This window comes from Alexandromys fortis, unplaced genomic scaffold (genome assembly GCF_014885135.2).
Source record: "Alexandromys fortis isolate MF-2015 unplaced genomic scaffold, M_Fortis_MF-2015_v1.1 scaffold_187, whole genome shotgun sequence".
Taxonomy (NCBI): domain Eukaryota; kingdom Metazoa; phylum Chordata; class Mammalia; order Rodentia; family Cricetidae; genus Alexandromys; species Alexandromys fortis.
In genome coordinates this window covers 2,088,659-2,114,829 of record NW_026068088.1, presented here as the reverse complement: position 1 = coordinate 2,114,829, position 26,171 = coordinate 2,088,659, and the positions used below count along the sequence as shown (strand labels likewise).

Below are 26,171 nucleotides of genomic sequence, written 5' to 3'. Positions count from 1 at the left end.
GACTGGTCTACAGAGTTCCAGGACAGGCTCTACAAACTCCAAAGCTACACAGAGAAATCCTGTCTCAAAATAAATAAAGAAAAAGAAAAGGAAAAGCTATGCGACAATTGTAATTTTAAATTAATTTATTGCCAGACAGGGTCTGTGTAGCTCTGGAACTCACTATGGAGACCAGAATGACCTTGAACTCAGAGATCTGCCTGCCCCTGACTCCTGAAAAGGTGCGCACCACCGTGAGGTCTGTCTTACCTGCCCCACCACGCTGGGGATCAAATCTAGAGTCTTGTACTATGAGGTAAGCTGTCTTCTTCTGAATGACACTCCCAGTCCTATAGGACCAGCCTTGACAAAAATACCACTTGCCAGGGTAGGCATGTGGGGATTTAGAAATATTAGTAAAGAATACGAAGACACAAAAACATAAAATAGTATCGGGAAGAAGTTCCAGTGAATACTGAAATCTCCTGTGTTTAATTTCCAATTGCTTATAATACCCCGGCCCCAAGAGGTAGGAGTAAGATTTTTAAAAACTGCATTAACATGATACAAGGATATGAAAAGACTAGATGGAGGTCGCAGGCTACGTCTATAGTTAAACATTCTATTGTTAGGACAAGTCACACTCACGGCCTAGACCACATTATTCTGTAGGCAAACCACTCCCTGGGTGGAATCCAATGTTATCTCTTTAAGGGAAATGGAACCTTAGCTGAGTCTTTATACTTTTGTTTGAGGTAGAAACAAATCTACTTCTTTATCCCTGAAATACAAGGTCTGGATCTTAGCTACCAGTGACAATAACCTTGAGAGAGCAGAACCCTAGGGTCTAAATCTAGGTGGAAACTTGTGGGAGGTAGAAACACAGTAACCTTTGTGGTCAACATGGGAATAGGCTCATGGTTTTTTTGGGCCTCCAGTGTCCCCAGCAAGCTCCCACAGTAAGTGTTCCAAAGAGCTGCATCACCAAAACAGGGAACGCTTACGCCTGCTTGGCTGACGTCCAGGAACACAATCTGAAGATCAAGATGCTGCAGGCTCAGGCCTCCCAGAAGCCAGACAAGCCAGGGCCATGTGGCTTTAATTTTTAAATCATGACTGTAAACAGAATTTAAACTGGCACCGCCTATGTCCTGTCCTAATCACATCTTGACTGCTACATTACGTGGCAAAAGTGATGTGCAGATTAACCCACTGAGTTAAAGAAAAGCAGCATTGTGGTGGAGCTAATTACAAACCCTTGTCAGGCTCTATGTCCTGTCCTAATCACATCTTGACTGCTACATTACGTGGCAAAAGTGATGTGCAGATTAACCCACTGACTGAGTTAAAGAAAAGCAGCATTGTGGTGGAGCTAATTACAAACCCTTGTCAGGCTCACAGCAGGAACGGAAGTCAGACTACGCCAGTGTAAACACACCAGTGCTGGTGTAAGGATGGAAGAGGCCCCGTGCTGAGAAGTGGGGGTAACCTCCTGTAGAGTGGTACCACACAGCCAGCCAGTACACAGGGACTTTGCTTCTACAACTCACTAAATTCTGCCCCCAAACGCAATACATTCAGAAGCAGTGTTCCTTGGGAACTCAGACAAAAGCCTGGCTCATTCTAGGTGGATTTCAGCTTTCCCACCCTGAGCAAAGAACCCTGTCCAGTCCAACCTGTCTGCACTGTGACACAGCAAACATGAATAGTCTGGCATAGGCAGCTGACCCGTGATGGGCTGTTCTGGGGCCCCAGGAAGCTAATACCCCAGACCACCAAGCACTTTTCCTTCACTGTGGAGCCCTCTACCCACAACAGTCTCGTTTTAGTCATTCACCCTTCCCCGTCCTAAAATGCATGCTTCCCTTTTGTATCCATGCAACTGTCTAGAAGACAATTACAACCCACAAGAGTTTTATATGTAAATACGAGATAAATGTTCTTCTTTTATTGTCTTGTTTTTTGAGACAGGGTTTCTCTGTGTAACCCTAGCTATTTTGGAGCTTGCTCTGTAGACCAGGCTGGCCTCGAACTCAGAGATCCGCCTGCCTCTGCCTGGGATTAAAGGTGTGGAGCAACACAGCCTGATTCATGTTTTTGTTTTGTGAGACAGGTTCTCACTATTTGGCCCAGGATGGCTTCAAACTTGTGATATACTCATCTTAGCCTCCCAAGTGATAGGATTACAGGCACGTGCCACCATGCACAGCTTTAAAAAAAAAAAAAAAAATCAGAGAGTTTGTTTGTAGGATCCAGCCTAATTCTGTCATTCTATTTACTTTTTTGTAAGCATGGGTATTTTGCCTGCACGTATGTCTACATCACGTGTGACTGGTGCCGACAAAGGCCAGAAGAGGGCATCAGCTCCCCTGGGACTGTTATAGAGTTCTGAGTACCTTGAGGGTGCTGAGATGGAAACTGTCCTCTGAAAGAGCAGTTAGTGCTCTTAACCTCTGACCACCTCTCCAGCCTGATTCTGCCCCTTTAAAATAAACCCACAACGACAAACAAAAAAGAAACTCCATCTATGACGAAGAAGGTTCATATCCATACTAATAAATTTGTAAAACTCAAGCAGACAAAATGACATGGAGAACTTACTGTCTCAACTTGCAAAGCCACCAAATAAGTATGTACACGGAGTCAGAAAATTATTTTAATAGTTACAAAACATTTGTACAGAATCAGTATAAAATAGTAATTGATTATTATAATTATGAGAATTGGCCTGCTGGCTCGGAGACCATCCCCGGGAGCCCACCCTGATGACGTCTGTCATGCGTAGTTGATGAGATGACCAGATCTTTTTAAAAAACCTCTCTCTACTCATTCTTTGGAGGCTTGAAGTGAATTCGGCAGCGTTCATTAAACACCTAAGATGTTCAAACAGAAACAGAAGTCACTGAGTTATCCTGTCAACAAGTTAGGAGGATGCTAGCATCTGGTCTAGGTCAACAGGCCCAGAAACACAAAATTTCTTTAGCACACCAAATTAAGCGTCATGTACACCCTGGTAACATTCACTAGACAATTTCAACACCCATTAGCTAGCTGGATATGCCTTCTGTGAAATTATGTGAATTTATGTATTTCTTGTTTGGGTCACCTTGCTTCCTAAAATCTGAAACATTTCCTAAGTGTTAGAGAATGCTCTCTGACTAAATGGGGCAATGCTACATAAAAATCTTGGCAGAGCCATTCACAGGAGTAACAGGGCTAAAAAGAGAAAGAGGTCTTGTTTTGTAGTTCATATTGGTATTTAACTTACTATGTATCTTGGCCTGGACTCAAACTCACAGTCCTGCTTTAGCCTGGCTAAATTTTGATTTTTCTGTGGGCTAATAATACACAGCAGAGTATTGTCTCCCTGTGCCTTAGTCCGCTGTTCAGTGTCCTGAGAACACTCAGGTGTAGTGGGATTGTAATCCCATCATGCTGAGGAGCACCTGTGACTGCACATCCAAACGGTTTCACGCCTACCACACATTACGTGTACCGAAACTCTCTGGACCGGCTCTCTACAGCCAGACAGTCACCATCCCCCTCTCCCATCAGAGCCCCAGAAAAACTTACTACTTTACAAAGAATGTGTGCATAGACAAGCACTGCCAAAATCTTTTAAGCAGCATAGCCCTAATGCAGATGCAAGGGCAAGTATAGGCTACACTTTGGCAAGTAAGATAAAGAAATGCCATAAAGCAGTCAATTTATAGTCTGTGATTTATTCATGCCTTCACATGTTGTGAGTGCTTTTTTTTTAAAGATAGATGTAATTATTTAATGACACAGGAAATGTTGGCTACTAACAGGTAGAAGGTGACTTCATTTACGACTTTTGGAAACAGTTAACAAGTCTGAGCTGGAAGGTTATATACCAGAACATCACCTCTGCTCAATGATTAATCTGTGTGTGTGTATGTGTGTGTGTGTGTGTGTGTGTGTGTGTGAAAATTCTGAAACAAAAACTCCTGAAGAGACGAACAGTTACTAAATGCTAGAAGTTAGTCAGTGCCCAGCAGCTGATCTCTAAGTCCAGAGAGATCTGGTCAGAGTGTGAAGAAGTCCAGCTTGGCCAGAGTATGGAGTGTGGAGAAGTCCAGCTTGGCCAGAGTGTGGAGTGTGGAGAAGTCCAGCTCGGCCAGGGTGTGGAGTGTGGAGAAGCTCAGCTCAGCTAGAGTGTGGAGTGTGGAGAAACTCAGCTCGGCTCTTCTCGCTTCTCTGGAATTTACTTATCTAAGTGGTTCCTTTCCACTTAATGTTCCCTATGTAATTGCATTTAATGAAACTCAATGAATATTAACGGACACAAATGCAAAATAATGTTAGCAACTTTGCTTTTGTAAAAAGTAACTGCATAAAAGGCTAATTATAACAAATAACTTGTTTGACAATTCTCAGTTAACTACAATAAAAACTCTGAATATTCTATATGCCCATAATTAGTGTTAGGAGATGCACAGAATCACAAAACCCTCTGGCTGCTTGTAAAGCCGCTGTGCCCCCACACAGAAGTTAGCATTGCTGGTTCTTTGTTCTCAGTTTCCTGCACTTTTTGTTCCTCCCCTGGCTGCCCCTTGCTTGCTCAGTTCTCTGCAAGAACCAACATTATTTCCTACCTTCCAGCTCCTGTCATTTACCACTTCTTCAACATTTAGTTCTGACTGCATCCATTTCAACTGCAAGAGAGAAAAAAGAAAAACAGAAATTCTGAGTAAAGAGTTAAACCTAGAACCCCAGTCGGGGTGGAGGCAGGCAAACCCTGGGAACTTGCTGGCCAGCCAATCTAGCTAAAACTGCAAGCTTCCAGAACAGTGGGAGACCCTTCCTCAAAAAACTAAGGTGGAGAAGTAATTGAGGAATACATCCTCACATCAACCTCTGGCTCTCACACACCAGCACAGGAGGCCATACCCATATACACTCACACATACCACGTACTAAATAAAGAAAAAGCAAATTTTAAAATGCACAGGTAATACACATTGCATTAGTAAACTGTCCTTTCTGCCTGAGCTGAGACACTGGCCCTCCACAATTCAGCAAGTCTATCTCAAGGTATCCATCCGTCCCTTGTCTAGGGATGGGCTGGCCTGACTAACTGTGACAAGGAAGAAAAGAACAGCAAACCAGCCCAAGAGCAAAAAATTTCCCTGAAAAGAACTGGAAATAAAACTATTTCTAATAGATGTCACCATTGCTTATCTCAGGACAGAAATGAGCTTCCAGTGGGAAGGAGGAGCCCACAAATCCAGCTGTGCAGAGCTTAGTCATGTAGGGAAAGCTCCCTGGAAACTCCAGCTGACTGCCTCCACTTCCTCTGTCAGCTCCTGCTGGGCTGTGAGGGCCGATCTGGTGAGGTTATCTCCACCTGGTACAATCTATTATTCCACTTGGAAGTGTCCCTGAGGACATTCTGCACTGCCCGGGACTCCTAATGGGGAACCCCGATTGACTGCCTCAAAAGGGCTTTCCCGGATGATTCCTGCTAGACATGTGGAGTACCCAATCTGACAGTGCTACATACAGGATGATGGATACATAGAACACCCAATCTGACGGTGTTACATACAGGATGACGGATATGTGGACCACCCAATCTGAGAGTGTTACATATGGGCTGATGGAGAAGTGAGGATGCACCCACAGAAACCCAGCCTCCCAGGTGTCCACTGCTAGAACAAGGGCAAGAAACATCTTCTGTACTCAACACTACGGTTACAAGGTTAGTGTGTGAGCAAGCTTCTCAGCTAAGAGTGCTGGCTGCTGAAGGTCACGGGCATCTCTGGAGGTGTTTGTTGGGATGCAAGACTTCTCTAATTCTCAAGTTCTGTGTGAGGATCCCGCCCCTGGAGGTGGGAAGTTTGATATCAATAGAATACAGATTTTACGATAGATACAAGATTACAGATCTTAATTTGCTACATTGTGCCATATCTATAATTTGGATTCAGCTCTTATTTAAAGAAGAAACAGTAAGTAGGTAAGAAAAATGTTAAGGAGGTAGTAAATATGAGAGAACTTTTAGTAAGAAAAGTTAAAAAGAACTTTTTCATTCTATTACTGTAAAAGTCCATGAAACGGCTTCCACATTGGAACATGAAGCATGGGAGACCGAGCTCCTAGTCCCCATGTTAGGGTCACTCATCTGTAGCTCCAGAATAAACTAGATCATAGTTGAAAAGGGGGAGGGTAGGATGAGCATGAGAATGTTTTAGATAAGGATTTATATAATAAAAGATAAAGTGATTAGAATTTTCCTAAATGGAAAATATAAAAACAAAACATGGACCCTAACCTATAAAGGCTGGGATACGTTGTACAAGGTTTGTGAAGAATGAGTCTTACAGATGATATGTTTGATAACTAAAGGTTACTAAAATTCCTAACCACTCATTAGTTTGTGATTTTAGGGAAGCCAGTTAAAGTCCCTGCATCCTCAGTGAATGAGGAAGAGCTGGACCGTCTGAAGGACTCTCTCTTGCAGAGTCCACAACACCTGAGGAAGGTAACAGCTGCCACTCCCTCTCCCCCACAGCACTACTCACTGTGGCCTTACAGCCAGGAAGCAAAGCCTACATTTATTCACTGATTGCTTCCAATGCCCCTCCCTGTAGTCCCTGTGGCCAAGCCTTCCGGGCACTCAGGGCAAAGGGGCAGATTGGGAGCTGAGCAAATAGACACAGTCGCTCCTGAACACCAGGGCTTCGCTGAACCTTGTACTTCACTAGCAAGGGGAGCGCGACTCTGACTTTTTAGCATATGTCTTAGCAGTCCTGTCCCACATCCCCAGTCAACATCTTCAACAAAATCCAGGAGGTGAGGGTAGTACGGCAGCTGTATGTTCACACCACTGCTGCTCAAGCAGGGTCCACCTGGCTATGTGGACGGCTCAGCCTGTGCCCCCTTCCTCCTTCACTAGTTAAGATGACGGGTTAGTTGGAAAGGATGACCTTTCCTGAGAGTGGAGGACAGGTTTGCAGCCACACTCTCAAGAAACAGAGCGCCAGGCTGTGGTGGCGCACACCTTTAACCCCAGTACTTGGGAGGCAGAGGGAGATGGATCTCTGTGAGTCTCTAGACCAGACATAGCCTGGTCTACAGAGAGTTCCAGGACAGGCCCAAAGCTACAAAGAGAAACCTTGTCTTGAAAAACAAACAACAACAACAAAAACCAACCAACCAAACAAACAAAAAAAGCAAAAGCAAGCAAGCTTAAAGCTATTTATTCCCTGACCAATTTTATAAAATAACATACAAATAATCCTGAATAGAAGGGGTGGGACAAGAACTATTCTAACAAATATACCATCTGGAGACTCCAATCACTGCCTGATGAATAAGCAAGCATGAAACAGAGACCTAAGCAGTACTCAAGGATGAAGAGAGACACAGAGTTGGGGCTGCCTCCAGGCAAACACTGAGAAAGCACAGCAGCCTGGCCTACTCGCTGTGTGCCCCATGCATCTGGCTACATCTGCTAAACAAATACCAACCAAATTCCACAATTACTTTAGATAGATGATAGAGAGATAGACAGACAGATAGATTAGATGATTGATAGATAGGTAAATAGGCAGATAGATTAGATGATAGATAAATAGGTAGATAGAGCATGTTCCACTCTGCCCACTGTGCTATTTTTTTTTTTTTTTTTTTTTTTGGTTTTTCAAGACAGGGTTTTTCAGTAGCTTTGGAGCCTGGCCTGGAACTAGCTCTTGTAGACCAGGCTGGCCTCGAACTCACAGAGATCCACCTGCCTCTGCCTCCTGAGTGCTGACGCCACCACCACCCGGTGTGCTATCTATCTTAAGTAGTCAACTATACTGATAATTATATGGTGGTCATGTAAGAAAAATTTCTATTATTAAGAAACAGCAAGGGCTGGAAAGATGGCTCAGGGGTTAAGAACACTGGCTGCTGTTCCAGAGGACTTGGGTGAGCTGAGTTTAATTCCTTGCACCCACATGGCAGTCCACAACTATCTGTAATTCCAAGGTCTGATATCCTTACACAAACATACCTGCAAAAAAAGTTAAATGCAAATACTATACTACTTTACATATGGGACTTGAGAATCTGTGACCTTTGATCTCCCTGGCAGGCAGAGGATGAGTCCTGGAACTGACCCCCAGAACCCCAAAGCACAACTTTTTTCTTAGTAAGCCACAAACAAGGGCTACAGAGCAACATTTCTGCCTCATAAAATGTATTATATGAGGAAAAAAGCTTCCTTTCATATATCCCTGAGTGAGTACTTGACTTTTAAAATTGTTTATTTATTTGTGTTTGTGTGTGTGGTACAGGTGTGTGTGAGCACAAGTGTACACTTGCAAGTGGAGGCCTCAAGTTTGTTGTGTGTCTTTTCTAGACAACAGTGAGGTAGGGTCTCTGACTGAAACTGGTTCTAGTGAATTCTGGCTAGTCTAGCTAGCCAGCTTGTCCAAAGATCTCCTGTCTGCCTCTGGAGGGCTGTGATTAGAGGGGACTAACACGCCACTCAGTTTTTTTTTGCTGTTGTTGGTGGTTTAATTTATTTGATGTATATGGGTATTGGGCTTACATGTTTGTATACCGTGTACATGCCTGGTGCCTGCAGACACCATCAAGGGAGATCAGATCTTCTAGGACTGGAATTACAGTTTAAGCCTGTGTGGGTGCTAGCAACCAAATCTTAAGTCCTCTGGAAGAGCAGTCAGTGTTCTTAACCACTACACCATCTTTCCAGGCCCACACCACCCAATTTTTTTACAAGGGTTCTCAAGATCCAAACTACAGTTCTCATATTTGCAAAGCAAACAATTTATCTACTGATCCATCCTCCCAACCCAGACCTCATCATTTTCTAAAGTAATAACCATAACTTCCTTAAAATTTTTCATTAAAACTCTATTTTGAAGACTGTATTCGGGAAACCTCTGCCCTAGACATGTAAAGTCTGCCCAACTTACCTTTGTCTGTTCTTTTCTAAGCTGCTTTAATAACGTTAAGTCATCCAGGTTCTTCTCTCTTTCTTCTCGGAGACTTTTTACTACTTCTGAGGTTTGGGCTATACAGTTCTTTATAACTTTGTCCCTACTGACATGAGCTGCCATCAACTAGAAGAACAGAGGAATAAAAGAGGGAAAGAAATCACATTGTTACATTGTAGTGTCAGGAAAGCCAACCTGAGCCTTCAGAAAACTAATAGCTTAAGGTTTCTTTTTTTGTTTAATTGAATCTCTTGAAGACAAGGCCGGTCCAGGCCAGCACTCCTGCTCCTCCCTCCCATCCTGCCGCCGTCCTTGCTCCCTCACCACTCCAAGCATGAGCGCCTATACCCTACACCCACCCTCCCCGCCTCTTCTGCTAGTCTTCCTTCTTTTGTCTTTTCTGGCTGTTTTCAGTCTCGTGTTGCTAACAAGGGGAAGACATTAAGCAGTAAGTGATGTGGAGAATAATAGAAAGAATGTTACTTAACTTTGCCATCAGAGGTCGTCCCAAAAATCTCAAGTAAGTATTGATAAAGAAAACCCGAGGCACAGATTAGTGGTTGCATCAGTTTTGTGTGTGGATTGCAAGGACAGCTGACAGAATGATTCCAATAATCCCTTCTTAGAGTAACACATTCAAGAACAGCCTTTCTCCATTTGTCTTGGGTAGCCAGGTGTAACAATTGTGGTTCAAGGAGGGGAGCATCAAAAACTGATCATATTCAGATATACCAAGACATAAGTGGACCATCAAACATCCAAGGGATGCTACGACTTGGACCTACCCCTACTTGCAATGACTAAACACCACACCATCCAATTTCCTAAAACTACAGTATTTACTTGATTGCTCAATAGAATGGCATACTTTAATAAAAAACACACATAAAAAAACCAGAACCTAAATGCTAGTAGGTAGTGTTCTAAATTTAATTAAATAAATAACTTTGTCCACAAAAGCATACTGTCTTTTTAAGCAAAAGGCCATGCATGCATAGGCCAAACAATTCTGCTCCCATTCTTTATAACCATTTCTTCACAGATTTGTGCATACACCACACTGTCTGGAGCTGGAAAAACCACATTAAAACTAGTATACTTCCTCTTTCAAGTGTACACAAAGAAATATAATGACGGCATGTGCTTTTCACAGCATATGTACAAGTCAATTTGTTTCTCATTTTGTCTGCAAAGAAAGATATGGAAGAAACACAACGGAGAGACTCAGGAGATAAACTTACAGACTCATAAAGCTGTTTACAGGTTTGGCTGGCATCAATCTTCCCTGCAAAGGAAGCTGTTGGCACCGTAGTGTTTAATTCATGTACTATTCTGTCATCAATTGTCCTCATTACCTTGAGTAATTCCTATATATATAAAATAAAAAGAATATAATTTCAATGAAGTGTTAAGTGTTTAAAATTAAATCTTAAGCAAAAAGAAAAAGAAATCTTAGATATTTTACAACTATTTTTTGTAAGAGGAAAACAAGCTAAACAGAGTATAACCAAAATATCTTCACCACAAGGATAATGGGTAGGATATGTAATAGTGATTCTCACAGAGGACTTTGAGCCTAGCTCTGTGGCTCAACTGTGAAATCCCACTGTCTGGAATGATACCCAGCAAACTGTGTGTCTTCCAGCTCCAACACAGCCAAAGAGGGTCCCCAACCTGGACACCACACACTCCCCACAACCAGCGATGCCACCGCCCCAGTTTCGCATGGACAGAACCAGTCAGCTCAGACACAAAGCAGCACACGCCAGCTTTACCTTCCAGCTCTTTGACTTTCTATGACTGTAAATATTTTTTGTGATAAAAATGGAACAACTTTGCTACTAGAGAAAAAAACATACTTTGGCTTCTTTAATTCATTGAACAAGTAGGAATTAGTTTTAGCTGTTCTTTAGAAACCCTGGGTAACATTTCTCAAGACTCTACTTCCCTTCAAATGGTCTCCAACTCACACAAACCCAATCCAAAGGACAAGACCAAAAGTTATGATCTCCGAGTGGCTGGGGATGTTGTCCAGTAGCAGAGCACTTGCCTACCTCCTGCACGGCCCTAAGTTCTATCCCCAGGAACCTACTGCTCCCAAAAGAGAAAAGAAAAAGAGCTCTGGGTACCCTGCACAGCAAGACCTGACCCACACTGCAGGCAGTGCTCACAGTCCTCACCAGAGAACTGCGCTGTCCTCAGTTAACAGAAACACGGGACTGAGTTTTAACAGTAGACACTTCTCTTTCTCGCTTTTTCCTGGGACAGGGTTTTCTCTGTGTAGCCCTGACTGAGTTAGAACTTGCTCTGTAGCCCAGGCTGGCCTCAAACTCAGATTCACCTGCCTCTGCTTCCTGAGTGCTGGGATTAAAGGCGTGCTCCACCACTGCCTGGCTACACTTCTCTTTTTTATATACATCCCCATAAAAAACACCACTCCCACTAAAAACCTGCTGAGAAAGCAATTATATTAAATTACAAAACACTATTTGTGGGAACTTCGAAATTAGCATTTAACATTGACATGTATTAGAGGAAACTTCACCAGACCATCTCCCTCAACATAAACCCTTTCTTTCCTTTCTCAAATTAAACCCACGACTGAAGCCAACACTTTCATTTTTTTTCTCCTCCTATGTATTAAAAACGTTCCTTATCATTAGTGTTACCATCTGTCAAGTTTCAGGATGTCCATATATCTAGAGATGAGCTCAAGATGGACTACAGAAGGATTTACAGCGGTTATGGTTAAAAAGCCAGCATTCCTTAGGAACTTGTGAAACTGGGTCCCATCTGCCAAAGGAGTCATTTCCCTAGTCTCTGGCAGAAAGGACATGGTGACATAGCAGAGCCAGCCCATCAGCCTCCAGGCTCCCTCAGTCCCCCACTAAGGGTGCTTGTCACACATTTCCAAGTCCACACTAGCCTCCTGGCCCCTCCTTCCTCCCAGCTACTCAGCACCCCACACCTTAACCCCCATCTCCCCACCCCCTCTACACCCCAACCCCGCCCTATTCCCTAGCTCTTGTTTATGCTTTCTCCTTCGGTCTCTGTCACTCTCTGTCCTCCCCCATTTCCCTAGCCATAAGCAGTCTTAACTCTTTTTCTTTCTTTTTCTCTCTTTTATTCACAATAAGAACCTTCTTCTTGGGTTGGAGAGATGATTCAGAGGTTAAGAGCACTGGCTGAGTTCAATTTCCAGCAACCACATGGTGGCCCACAACTCTTAGTAATGAAATCTGGTGTCCTCTTCTGCAGGCAACACTGTATACATAATAAATCTTAAAAAACAAACAAACCAAAAACCTTCTTAACCTTACCAGCACGTCCATTTCAGTGATTCTTTATTGCATCCCCTCACATATACCTTCCTTTTAGATAAATTTGAAAAAAAAATTAATTACCCAATTAAATTAGCAATACATTAACAGGTTTACTATTTATACACTCATGAATATTTTATGAAATTGAGATACTATGTAACATTTTTTAAATGATTTATTTTTATTTTATATGCATTGGTCTTTTGCCTGCATGCATGTCTGTGTGAGAGTATTGGATCCCCTGGAACTTGAGTTACAGAGAGCTGCGAACTGCTATGTGGATGCCGGAATTGAACCCAGGTCCTCTGGAAGAGCAGCCAGTATTCTTAATCACTGAGCCATCTTTCCAGCCTTCACTATGCAACTTTTAAAAATGACATATTGTGAACATTTTGCCTTGTTACTAAAAATGCCTTGAAGAATCCACACCACCCCAGTCCTGGGAATCAAACTCAAATCCTCATGCATGCCAGGCAAGTGCTCCATCACTAAGCTACTCCCAGTTTCCTTGAAGACAGACTTAACCTTCTGTAATACTTGTCTGTGAAAGAGGCAAGATTCTAATCGTTTTGTCCATTTAATCAGAACACGTAGTCTAAATTATGCCCTACCACTTTGTTCACCTTAAACCGTGGAATATTTTAATAGCTGGCTCATGAACTCAAGACAGAAAAAAACAGCGTTCACAACATCCATAATATGGATTAATAAATCACAGGCAAGGACTCATGAGAAAGCCCATCAGATAAAGGCACCTGCTGCCAAGCCTGATGACCTAAGTTCAATCCCCAGACCCACATGCTGGAAGGAGGAAACCAATTCCCACAGGTTGTCCTCTGACCTCCACTCACTTCAACACCATTGCATAAGCAGTCCCTTCCCCAAATAAATAAAATAACAACAAAACACCACAGGCAAATAACATAAAGTTCATTGCCTTGTCTCCTTCCCCTGTATCTACTTCTGCTGATAGTATTCTTTGCAAACCACGATTCTTAGGGGACAATCTCAACGTAGTCCTGGGCAACTACCATTTTAAATAGTATGCCATATAATGCCCATGAATTGTAAATTTCAAACAAATGATGAGTCACTTGGGGAGTCAGGGGAAGAAAGCAGCTGGGTGTGGTGGCACAGCCTGTGAACTTAGCACTCAGGAGGCTGAGACAGGAGACTCATGAGTTGGAGACTAGCAAGGATTACGTAGCAAGATCTTCTCTGGGCGGGGGAGGGATAGATCAGACAAAGCCAACCTAACCTCCTTCAACATGACTGCTTTTTCCAGACCCCCTTTAGAAATCGCCTTCAAATTCTTCTTTTCCTCCCTCGCAGTAAGGAAAAACTTATCTTCTGAGGCCAAGTTTCAGTTGTACTTTTTAGATATCTTTCCTTAGCCAGGAGAGTTCTCAGCAACTTTCTTCTTTGAAAGGTACAGCGGTTACAGTCCCAGAGTTCATCTTTTCACTAACTCACACTGCGCTCGAGCAGTTGCTGAGAGAGAGAGAGAGAGAGAGAGAGAGAGAGAGAGAGAGAGAGAGAGAGAGAGAGAGAGAGAGAAGCACCGTGGGAAAGAGAAATCTTATGGAATGAAATAGGATCAAGTTGGGGCTCCGAGCTGTCTTGGCTGGGAGATGAAGAAACGCCTCTGACAAAGACCAGACGTTCTCGAGAACCTAGCTTCAAATCTTAACCTGGGGTACCTGTAGAGGTCAGAGAGCTAGAAAGGGGACATCAGAGAGAAGGAAAGGAGGTGGGACAGCAGGACACACGGACATGAGAGTAGAACAGGAGAAGACTGGGGTTTAGGCTGGAGCAGGATGGAGGCAGGCAGAGAAGACAGGCTAGAGGGAAGTGTTAAACCAAATTAAGACTTGGGAAAAATTCCTATTCAGAGCTACTTTCTAAGTTATTTAAAAATATAATTTGTTTTTTAAAAAATTTAAAGGGGGTTCCCTGCATGGGTGGATAACGGTCCTCCCAAAAGTCACATTATTATATAAAAATTCCAATGCCAACTGTAGGATACCTCCTACAAGCAGTAAGGCCCTAGTGGCCCCCCAAAGAACACAGGTTATTATCATTACTCTTAGTTGTCCACCAGACTACACGGTAAGATCCAATTGCTGAGGACACCATACACTTTGGTCATAGGACATAAAGACACTAAGAAGGAACTAAGCAAGAAGCATCCTTCCTGCTGGATAGCTTTCATAGTGCCAAAAAGTGCCATGTAGGCTCCTATGGAAAAGTCATTGACAATCTTACCTGGCTGTGGGCCTCATAAATTACAATAACAACAACCCGCCAGGCAAGACATATGGAGATAACCAACTGCTTTCTGACTGGAGTTGACTGCTCCACATAACTCACACCTGGTACTGTAAACTTGGTTAGGAAACCATGGCTGAAGAGGTCACAGGCCCTAAGTGGAACCTGCTGCTGTTGTTTTTGCCAAACGGACAAGCTGCTAAGATGCCTTCTAAATACTTATGCTTATGTGCATGGACTAGTGCTGTTTTGTCTTTGTCAGAGAAACTTCTTTTTGGCAGTGGGTGGGAGTTAATGCACTGACTCCTAATTGGTCAAAGTCCTGACAACAGGTGACAACTGGCTGCTTGGTCCTAGAATCGGTACCACTCCCTCCAAGGCTCAGATACCACAGAGAAGATGGCGGAAGAACGGAAAAGCGAGGGATGGCTCAGTGGTTAAGAGACCTGGATGCTTGTCCAGAGGACCCAGGTTCTTCCTAGCACCCTAGCTATACAGGTAGCTCACAATCATTCACAACTCCAATTCCAGGGGATCTCACTCCCTCGTCTAGGCTCCGAGGGTACTAGGCATGTAGGTAGTGCAGCACAGACATACATGCAGGTAAAACACATATAAATATTTCTAAAAGATTTGTTTTTAAACTGTACAGTGTACTATTTTTGGACTGTTAACAAATTACCAAATATGCCTTTAGGTAACCCGTACTGGTGGTATTTTTAATAACCACGCCTGCCTGGTACAATATGGGGGTGGTAAGCTGGAATGAAAATTTATAGCAGGTTTAGTATCATTAAGAGCTCAAGAACTGCAAGGATGCCCCCATGCCAGCCACTTAAAATAGACCGCTGAATGCACGAGAAAATACAGTGTAAGACAAGACTCCCTACTGTAGGGGATGTTGCAGGATCTTAATATTTTCTGAGAAGGAAAGAAAATGAGTGAACTGCTCTAAGAATGGTGGGTTATATGATCAGATTTGTGTTCTGAAACGACTGCCTAGAAAGTGGACTGGACACCAGGAGAGATGTAAGGAGACCAATTGGAAGGCTGACACAGCAATCCAGGGAAAAGATTATACGGCTTAAAATTTGTTGAGCTTTTATTGATGCTGAACTTTAACCATTTCTGCATTTAGGTACCGGTTATAACTTAATCATGATAAACAAATCCTCCCAATAAAACAATGTGGACAAACTATTAACGTCTTTTTGTCTGCATTAATTGGGTAACTTTGTCCACGTTAATTAGGTAAGGAATCTACCTCTTTAAAAGAGTGTATCAGTGAGTGGGGTGTACACGTTCCATGGTGAGCATGGGTTGACAGCTCTGTGGATTTGGTTCTTCCATGTTTACACAAGTTCTCAGAATCAACTCCAGTTGTAATAAGGCTTGTGTGGCAAGCACTTTTACCTGCTGAACCATCTTGTTGGTTCTGAACCCACCCACTACTTTTGCAATCTTATCAACAGAATCTACAAATGAGGGCTGCCAAGTAGACTATTTCCCCCCTTTCTTATGTACTGGTGGATTCCCAACCTATGATTTGGAGCTGGGCTTTTGATACAGCGGATACTAGCATGTGAGGTTATTTAAACTGAAATTTATAATTTAAAACCTTCAGTTATGGTGGCTGGAGGAGTGGCTCGGTAGTTAAGAGCACTGACTACTCTTCCAAAGGACCTGGGATCAATCCCCCGCATCCACATGGGAGCTAACAATTGTCTCCAATCTTTAATTCCAGTCCTAAGGGACCCAATGTCCTCTACCTGCTAGTAAAATGCCCATTCAGACAAAATGAAAATAAATCTTAAACCTCCAACTACAGCAGCATACTAACAAGCTGGAGACCCACATGTTAGCAGCAACACTCCATGTAAACAGCACAAAGACAGACTATTTTATCACTGCAGGGAGTTTAAGTGCACAGAATCAACCAGGTGAGGGTGCACGGTACACAATCCTGACAACCGAGTTCACGCCTGGAATCCACATAGGTGGAAGGACCAACTCCAGACTGTCCTGACTTCCACACATGCATGCCCTGTGCTTTCCCACACGCACATATTCACACAGTAATAATTTTTACAGAAAAAGAATAAAAATACAATGATAATATCTGAACTGATGACACACTTATTCCAGGAGTGTTGAGAATTATAAGTTATTATTAAATTTTATAGATTGCAAAAAAGGAGAAAGAATAAGAAAAGACTGTGTCTCACTGGGCCCACCTCCTTACAGTGGAAGAAGCACCAGAGCCCTTATGTCAACTCCAGGAGATCTAGGACAAAGGCTGGGTGGTTTAAAGTCAACCCAAATAATCTATGTACACCCGAATATACATTCCTAATGGAAATAAAGCACTTTGAAAAGGAATATTGAGTTGATTTTTCCCAAGAGATGTATGACCTGGGTCTCACCTGGAGAGAAAGGAAGGTACTTCCGAGTGACAGGTGTGGGGCTGAAGCATGGAAATGACAAGAACATGTGCTCAGGAACAAGTCAGGCCTAAGTCACGAGGCAGAGGGTTCAAATACACGACAAACGTGGAAAGGGGGTTGGGAGAGAGAAGCATTTGGGGATAAAAGTACAAGTCAAAGACTTTGCCTAGAGGCACACAAGAGGATCAGGCTCTAGAAAGGATTGACACACTATGTTTAGATCTTAGAACTTCGTTACATGACCTGACATTTACACATGGCCTAGATCCTAAATTCAGACGAGGACACAAAGGTGACTCACGAAAGGAGGCATCCCAAAGCCGCAAAAATGACTAATCTCACAGCCTCTGCCTCCCAACTGCTAGGATTAAAGTTGTGAGCCACCACGCCCAATACAAAAGTGTATCAAATGTCGTCATGTGCAGAGGGCAACATTTGACAATGGGAATAAGTGGCTGTTACTGATCTGTGTATTTATTGAGTTATACTCTCCTTCATTAGACTATTCTTCTACTGATAGCATCTTCTCAGATCTCCTGTCTACTGCATCCCTATGTATCAAGAAGCCATGACAAGGATTAACTGAAACCTAGATAAGGCTTAATTATGCTCACATATGCGTAACATAAAACCACCTGTAACACATTTCTCAGGATATATACCCATTGTTAAGCAATGCATGACTGAACAGGAAATGTATGCTATAACTTCTGCCTAGAATTCAACCGGTGTTACCTAAGACCCAACTCAACTGTGACCTCTTGGTATATTTCTTTTTGAGCTCTTATGCATTTTATTCATAGCTCACTGTCTTCTACATGTTTTAATACAGACTTAAAGCTCCTTTTTCATACCCTGTCCACCATGATACCTCCTAAAGTTTGGTAGCTAGTAGATAACCTGATAGTGGCTAAATTGTGTAGCCTGGCGTGCATGCTAAAGCCCTAAGTACTTGTAGATAGGGATTTTAGGAATGAAAGTGGAGGTCACAACCAGGCATATACTGGTTTCAATTTCACTGAGAGGCTGAGGCAGGACTTCTTGAGCCAGAATTATTTGGGCCAGGCTCCACAACATTGTGAGACCTTGTCAAATACATACATATATACACAGTTACAGAAATGGAGGTCAACAGGGCAGGAACCCTAATCTGAGGTACTTATTAGAAGAGGAAGAGCGACATTAGGGACCCTGTCCAACTGCTCAGACACAGACTAAAGGTGTGAGTACATGGTGAGAAAACAGCCACCTGCAAGGCAGGAAGAGACCTCACCAGAAATTAACCCCAACCCCAGTCTTCCAAAAGTTCAGGCAACCACATTTCTGTTTTTTAAGCCACTCAGTCAGTAGTATTTAGTTATGGCAGCTTGAGCACACTAAAAAGTACTCAAGGAATTTTCAAATGTATGTTAAAGTAAGAGTCGAAGCATTCAATTTTAAATTTTATTTTTTGGATTCCATCTCACTTTGGAAATAAGGTATTTTCTGGGAGTGCTCCGGGGCGGGGGGGGGGGGGCTTTAAAAAAAAGTTAAAACTCTCTACAAATCGTTTAAGCCTAAACTCAGAGTTGTGTGCAAACAAAAGCAGAGTAGTACTAATAGTTGGGACTGGACAGGAAGGGAAGGGATTGTCTAGGGAAGCCCATCAGAACACTTTTGAAGGTTAAAGCATCCATTTTGATGTTGACAGACATTTGCCTTACAAGTATATGTCAATGTCAAACTATGCCAAGTACGCAAATAATAGCGAACAAACGCTGAATCCAGTTGATACGCAGGCAGCATATTTAAAAGCACTCGGCTTTTGCAACTGGCTTTGAAACTCCTCAAATTAAAAGGTGGACTAATGGATTGAGTGGTGGATAAATATATACATACAGTTAGAGCAGATACATAAGAATTTAGATGAAGAATACAAGGGCATTTACAGTACAGATTCTTCCGTAATTATGGGGTAAAATACTACCTAATATTTACAATAAAAAAAAAGACATATGACCTTCAGTTTCTTTCCACTGGTATTGAGCGCCGGGCTTTTCATAGTTAGATACTTACATATAAAATGATCTAACAGCTCTTAAGAATGCAAACTTTGATCAATAATTTGTGAGAATTCCAGTCAACCATGTCTTATAATTTTATCAAATGCATCTAAAATTAAGCTATATTAAGGTTTTACATTATTATAGCATCTTCATGTATGTTCTGGTCCTATCTGTGAAAAGGGGGGAACAAAAAGTAATACCTATTTACAAGAAGGTTATAAGATATGCCAAGGCCAGTTCTGGGAAAACAGGGGTTTTGCCTTTTAAGTTCGATATTTATTAAATTTTTTGCCAAAGCTGGGTGGTGGTCCCAGCACTCAGGAGGCAGAGGCAGAATTCTCTGTGAATTCAAGGCCAGCCTGGTCTACAAGAGCTAGTTTCCAGGACAGGCTCCAAAGCTACACAGAAACCCTGTCTTGAAAAACCAAAAATCTTTTGCCAAAGAGATCAATTTGATGAGGTTATCTTTAAGAATATCACTACCTACAAACTACTCAGAGTATTAAGATTATTACAGTTAGGTCAACAATGATATGTGAAACAAATCTTCACTATCTTTAGCTTAAAAATCGTGTAATTTGAAATTCAACTCTAGTATCAGAACACGTCACCAGTAACTTCCGTGAAAACTGATCAACATCCAGATCATTATTCTTGAATTCTTGGGTAACTATTAAGTTCTGAACCTTTGTTATGTTTTGTACAAAAAGACATTTTTTTCCCTTAAGTGTCAGGATCAAGAAGGCATTAGCACAGACCAAATATGAGAATTAACCCTCCCTCAAAGCTTTCAAATAGCCTGCCTCACCAAAACAGGACACTATCACAAATATTTTATCAAGCATACAAGGCCTTACACTTCTTTCTTTCCCACAAAAGCTCAACTCAGAAGTGGGAGAGGAACTGCAGAAGCTGGGAACTAAGTTCGGGGAACCGCTGAACTGTTGCAATCCCTACCCACAGCTTCCGAGCTCGGCTTTAGCACTCCGGAATGAGGCAGAGGACCTCAGCCACCTCCCTGCACCGAGCAGCTACACTTTCCAAGGCCACCCCTAGCCCCCATGACCTCCAAAGTTCCCCTAAAAGAAAAGCTCGGAACCGCCTGCTTTTCCCACAACTTGTCCATACTCCCTCCCAGGTCAAAGCACGAAACAGGATCTGGGGACAAAAGGCTGGACAAGCCTGCCACGTGAGGAAAACCTCATCACCTGGAACTCGGCGAACTCTTCACAGTTCACACCGCCACTGGGCGCCGCCATATTGGACGACCGCGAGGACCCCGCCGCTGGCCAATCACCGTGGAGCAGAGGTGTCCGCGGTGCTGCCTGATAGCAAGTAGTGGGAGCCCAGAGCTGAGAGCGCGGGTCTCCTTCCTCCGAGCCTTTCCACTCTGTCCCTAGAGCATAGGGTGCTTGTTAATAAGGAAAGGGACTCCGGGGAAAGCGTCGAAAACCAGGGGCGTTTGGGACAGTGAGGGTTGGCAAGCGGTGAGAATGAGTAAGTCCTTTTTTTTTTTAAATCGCTAAGTGGAAGCAGGCTTCCCTCAGGGACATTCCCGATGCCTGCACACCGCAGGGCCCTCGAGTCCCCCCGCGTGTGTGATTCGCTTGCACCGTCCTGAAACTCTACTCAGCACTCCACAGTTGGCACATGTCACCCTCTCTCCTCGGTCTTCAGGCCCGGGCAAGCTGGGCACCTGGCCGCGTCCTCCACCCTTCGCGCACGTCCCTCACGCCCGCCGCGTCACGCTCGCCCCGCCCATCCCGCCAGTGCCCTCCCCGCGCGGGCCCTCGGTGACATTGAGCGCCAGCGCCGCCGCCACCGCCGAGGGGTGCTGTGCGTCGGCGGAGCAGGCGGCCATGGGGAGCCTCCGCGGCCTGCGCCTGGCGGCTGGTGAGACGCGGGGCTGCGGGCGGCAGGAGGGGGCATCACCGGTGGGGGTGTCCTACTTCTTTCACCGGTGGGAGGACAGCAGCGGCTAAGCAGACCGGGGGGAGTGGGAGCTAGCCGGGACCTTGGATCTCATCCACCCAGATCCCATCTGAAGTTAGTGCCTTGATGCCTCCGAGACCTGGTCCCCTTCCTCCTGCGAGCACCTGCTCAGTTATCTCTGTAACTTCTGCTTTCCACCCGAAATTTCTCCCATCCGTTATCCTAGCTGAGCCTTCCTCCTCCACTGCTTGTCATTAGGTGAGGGACTTGAAGATCTCACAGAACACCAGCAACTGTTTTCTTAGATGTGGGTGGGAGTGCATTACTTTTCAACAATAGTGCGATTAGCTGCTTCACGTTCTTCGGGGAAAGTGTTATGTTAATGCAAGCTCTGTAGCCTGTTTTCTTAGAAAACATTGGAGCATTGGGGTGTTTTGGAGTCTGGTAAAGAGAATGTGTCCCGCCTTAGGGAAAATCTAGAGAGCCTTGGAATTATCAAGTTGAGAAATCGGAGGGCTTGCAGCCTGATTCTTGAGGGCTTTTAGTGGGTGACTTACTCTTATGCCCGTCTTTATGAACTTTCACTTTATATAGTGATCTTTTGCTCCACGGCATCAAATCACTGAAGAGATATTTAGTTTTTAAAGAAAGAATAGCCCTATGTTTTGCTATTGGAGCAAGGCAAAGTACATTGTAAATGAGGCAATGCAAAGAATGGCAAATGTAGAATAGCTGTATACTTTTGAGGAATAGCCAATGGAAAAGGTTAGTTTCAACTGCCTGGGAGATGTGTTTCAATGGGACAGCTTTGCTTACACCCCTAAACACTAAGACCCACTCTGCTTAAAAGACACACACACACACACACACACACACAGAGAGAGAGAGAGAGAGAGAGAGAGAGAGAGAGAGAGAGAACACTAGCCCTCATTCTATTATTGGTTTTGATTTGTATCCATTAGGCTCTAATTCATCTAAAATTTTTGTGTACATTTTTATTAAGTATTATAAAGTTTTCAGCAGAGCAAGCAGAAGAATCAACAGTCTGTGAGTTATTCAGAAACCACTTAACTACTTGAAGAAAGTTTGGCAGTAGGTATTTTTTTTAGACCCAAGACTGTAGCACACATCATGGGAATCTAAACTGTCTCCACAGATTTCTGACGTTTTGGAACGCCACTCTTGGGCCCTTAACCAAGACAGAATTCCTTGCACAATTTAGCAACAAATTGTTTTACTTCTGATGGGGAAACCTTGGATGGCAAGGCTGTTGTGAGCAACTGCTTCTGCGTGGTCTGTGACTGTCTGCTGTGGAGTGAGCGCCTTCCGGTGATTTCCTTTGCCTGTGTTATTCCTCAGTGCTTTCACATACATTCTCTGATCCCCACGGCAGCCCCCTCAGGCCTTATCATTCCCTCCAGTCCTTATAAATGAGCGTCAGTCACAGAGCTAAATAAACTTGTCCAGCAGCACTTGGTCAGAAATGTGAGTGCCCAAGGGAGGCAGTGGATTTGTGTTATCTGTGGCCCTCGCTGCTGTTAGTGCTGCCTATGGGCTCTGTACATGTCTAACAGTCACACGACCAGTTGGGGCTTCTTTTTGTTTTCTTGAGATAGTCCCTGTGCAGCCCTGGATGGTGTGGAGCTCCCTGTGTGGACAGGACTGACCTGGAACTCACAGAGATACTCCCAAGTGCAATTGGGGTCCCTTAATTCGAGCTGGAACTCAAGAAATGCTAGTGTGTTTGTGAAGTGTGAGTATGCTTGCCTAAGCAAATGAACTTTCGAGAACATCGACCAAGTATGTGTAGCTCAGAAATTGAATCCAGGCATTATTGTCTTATCCAGAATGTTACTCATAAAAGGTAGTCTTCTAGGTGAATGGAGTTCTAGATAACCCCAACTCAGTTTACAAAATAGAGCTGTGCTTTAACCACTTCCATTGGCAATCTCGGGTGGACTCCCTTTGCAAACAGCATAGAGTGTTTATGGACTTTAGTTGGGTTTTTGTTGTTGTGGGTCTTTGTTTGTTTTGTTTTTCGAGACAGGGTTTCTCTGTATCTTTGGAACTTGTCCTGGAACCAACTCTTGTAGACCATGCTGGCCTCGAACTCACAGAGATCCTGCCTCCCAAGTGCTGGGATTTAAGCCGCCTGGTGGACTTTAGTTGTTTATTGTGTGGGTGCTGACTTGCAATGTTTGGACACCACCACAGATGACAGGTCTTGCGAACATCTGAAATCACATTCTGATGTTATGATTGTGCACAAGTAGGAGAAAGGGGCTGGGGCTTCCATCCGTTTCCCAGAGCAGTGCAGCTTCTTTTAAGGAGCAGTAACGAAGAATTGGAGGCTAAATGGTGCTTGTTAGCATCTGTTAGCAAACATTGCTTTGCTGGAAGAACACTAGGAAATATCTTGGCTTGAGCAAATATAAGTTGAGTTTTCACATCTCTTCTTCTGAAAGTTGATTAAAATAGATACAACTTTTAAAACATTGTATCTTTTTAAGTGTGTGTGTGTGTTGTATGCAGATGTTTGGTTGCACATTGTGTGCCTGTGTGAGGGCCAGAGAAGGTCGTAAGGTGTCCTGATCTACCTACTTTGTCCTCTCACTGAACCTGGAGCTAGGCAGGCAGCCACCCCAGTCATCCTCCAGTCTCCGCGCCTCACAGTGCTGTTGTTACTACACTAAGTAGCCACATCTGACCTTTTACATAGGCTCTAGGGAGGCGAACTTGGGTCCTCATGCTTGCATTGCAAGAAAGCTCTCTTATCTATTGATCCAGCTCCAGTTCCAGGACATTGTATCTTTCAGTAGGATGACTGAGTCAAAAGAATGAATGGACTTACCAGGATGTTCGTTGTACCTTAGTGCCCTATGCTCCTTTGACTGTCAGCATTTACAGTGACCTTATTTTCATTGCTGTTACCGGGGCAAAAGACCATGGGCTTCTCCTCCTCTGTTTATCCCATATCCCAGAGCACTGGAGAGGTATTTGAGAAGTCATCTAGTCCCCTAATTTAAATAGATGAGGGAACGTCTATACTTTTTGCTTTTTCAGACAGGACTTCATTACAGCCCAGCTTCCCTGGAACCCCCAGTCTCCTAAGTACTCGGATTTCTGGTGTGCTTCACCACCCTCGCTGGAGGAGGAAACGAGGCTTAGGAAGGGAATTTACTTGCTAAGGGCCACCTAGGTGCCAAGCTGGGACATGACTCTGATTTTATTTTCATTGCAGTTTGCTCCTTCGTTGTTCTTCTATTTGTTCTTGCTAAGCAACCCTAAATGAGATCACATCCATTGTAACTGCTCCTATTTTGGCTTATCGTATTGCTCTAGGCGGTGCCAGCAGGTTTCTGTTTGAGCATATGCTGTGTGTCCCGCACACTGCTCTCTTCCTAGGGCTAGTTTATTGCAGTGTATAAACCAGCTCATGTAATGCACTAGAGGGCATACAGCATGTGTTAAGCTCTAGATTACAGACCAGACTGTGAGTGCTGCTGGGCTGGGGCCTGCTGGTATTGGGCACATCCCCCTGCCCCCCAACTTCAAAAGTGGTAATGTCACATTGGCAGCTTAAAGTCTGCTTTGCTGAGAGTTACTGGTAAACACTGTAGGTCAGAGATTCCCTGCTCCTTTCTTCCTCTCAAGAGCCAGTACACTACTGACTTTAGAATTTAGAAAAGGGAAAGTTTAATGGGATAGGATTACCAACTGAAGGCTCCATTGAAACCGAAAGGCTATAGTGATATGGGCAAAGGAGCAGGGTAGTTATGGGTCTGGAGAGGTGAGGGGGTACCAAGGAAAAGCTCAGATTACCCTAGAGGCAGTAGGAGAAAAGGTGTCAGCTTGTAAGGAGCTTGAACTAGATGGATTTGGGCAAAAAAAAAAAAAAAAAAAAAAGACTTCAAAGAATAAATCTTTTTTTTTTTTTTAAACTGGAAAATTAACAAGGTAGCTGTACGGGATGCATTGCTTTAACCTGTGAAGTCATACAATAAGCTCTGTGAGGCGACGATGGAAACGGCAACAGAGACGTGCACTGAAGAGAGTAATGATTCAGGAGGCTTGGACTATTTAAGATAGCTTGATGAGACTAGAATAATGACTCAGTGGTTAGGAGTAATTGCATCGCTTGCAGGAGACTGAAGTTCATCTTCCAGGACCTGTACCTTCGGCTCCAGGGTGTCTGGTGCCCTCTTCTGGCGTTCTCAGGTACTTGCACTCACATGCACACACACATATCTAGAATTAAAAAATAAACTTTTAGATGATATATTGTATGTCTGTGCACACATGCATGAGGTACCTGAAGAGGCCAGAAGAGGACGTTGGATCCCCTGGAACTTGAGTTACGAATGATTGTGATCAGTCGTGTGGGTGTTGGGAATTGAATTCACTGCTCTTAACACTGAATCATTTCTCCAACCAAAATATTTTTTTAAGATGGACTCTAAGTTTCCAGTGTGGAGGACTGCAGGCATGGCTGTTTGTTAGAAATAAGAAAGGTGGAAGTCAGTCATTGTGTGCATGCCTGTTTGTCCTAAGATCTGCGCTGAGGTCGGAGGTTTATTGCATGCTCAAGGCCAGTGTGAGCAACATAAGACCCCGCCATAAATACACACATACAAAGCAGGAAGAACATAAGGGAAAACAGTCAGGAAGGCCCTCAAAGACCTCTTAGTTGGGCAGAGAGGATGTATTGCTGTGTTATAGGTATTATTATTCTGTTATCCTCTGACCTCTGCAGCAACACCACATCATGTGTATGCATGCACATACATAAATAAGTATATAAATAATAAAACAGAGCCGGGCGGTGGTGATGCACACCTTTAATCCCAGCACTTGGGAGGCAGAGACAGGTGGATCTCTGTAAGTTGAGGCCAGCCTGGTCTCCAGAGCTAGTTCCAGGAAGTCTCCAAAGCTACAGAGAAACCCTGCCTTGAAAAAAAAAATAATACTAAAACAGATCTTTGAGACTGGTGGTAAAGGAAACCGTGCTGGTTAGTTTTTGTTAAATTGACAGAAACTAGAGTCATCTGGGAACTTCACTTGAGGATTTGCCTCCATCAGATTAGCCTGTGGGCGTGTCTTCAAAACATTTTCTTGATTAATGATTGGTGTGGGAGGACCCAGCCCAATGTGCACAGACAGTGCCAACCCTGGGCAAGTGGTCCTGGGTCATACGGGAAAGCAGGCAGAACA

The 26,171-nt window shown here is 43.7% G+C and overlaps 2 protein-coding genes across 3 annotated transcripts in view; one reads left to right on the top strand and one right to left on the bottom strand.

Moving 5' to 3' along the window:
* Nucleotides 1-2,622: 2,622 nt before the first annotated feature.
* Mix23 (mitochondrial matrix import factor 23) lies at nucleotides 2,623-20,367 on the bottom strand. Its single transcript, XM_050122362.1, has 5 exons — nucleotides 20,237-20,367; nucleotides 10,190-10,315; nucleotides 8,928-9,074; nucleotides 4,596-4,655; nucleotides 2,623-2,852 (listed from the first exon to the last, which is right to left on the bottom strand). The coding sequence occupies exons 1-5, from the start codon at nucleotides 20,285-20,287 to the stop codon at nucleotides 2,802-2,804; spliced, it is 435 nt and encodes a 144-aa protein (XP_049978319.1). The 5' UTR covers nucleotides 20,288-20,367; the 3' UTR covers nucleotides 2,623-2,801.
* A 10-nt stretch (nucleotides 20,368-20,377) lies between these two features.
* Nucleotides 20,378-26,171, top strand: part of Fam162a (family with sequence similarity 162 member A) — a 28,469-nt gene continuing 22,675 nt past the window's right edge. The window contains exon 1 of one of the 2 annotated variants that reach the window (XM_050122359.1): nucleotides 20,378-20,525. In XM_050122359.1, coding sequence (XP_049978316.1) covers nucleotides 20,522-20,525 — 4 coding nt within the window. In that variant the 5' untranslated portion in view covers nucleotides 20,378-20,521. Of the gene's footprint in view, nucleotides 20,526-20,555; nucleotides 20,922-26,171 lie in introns of those variants that run through there. The other variant, XM_050122360.1, reaches the window with a different exon arrangement.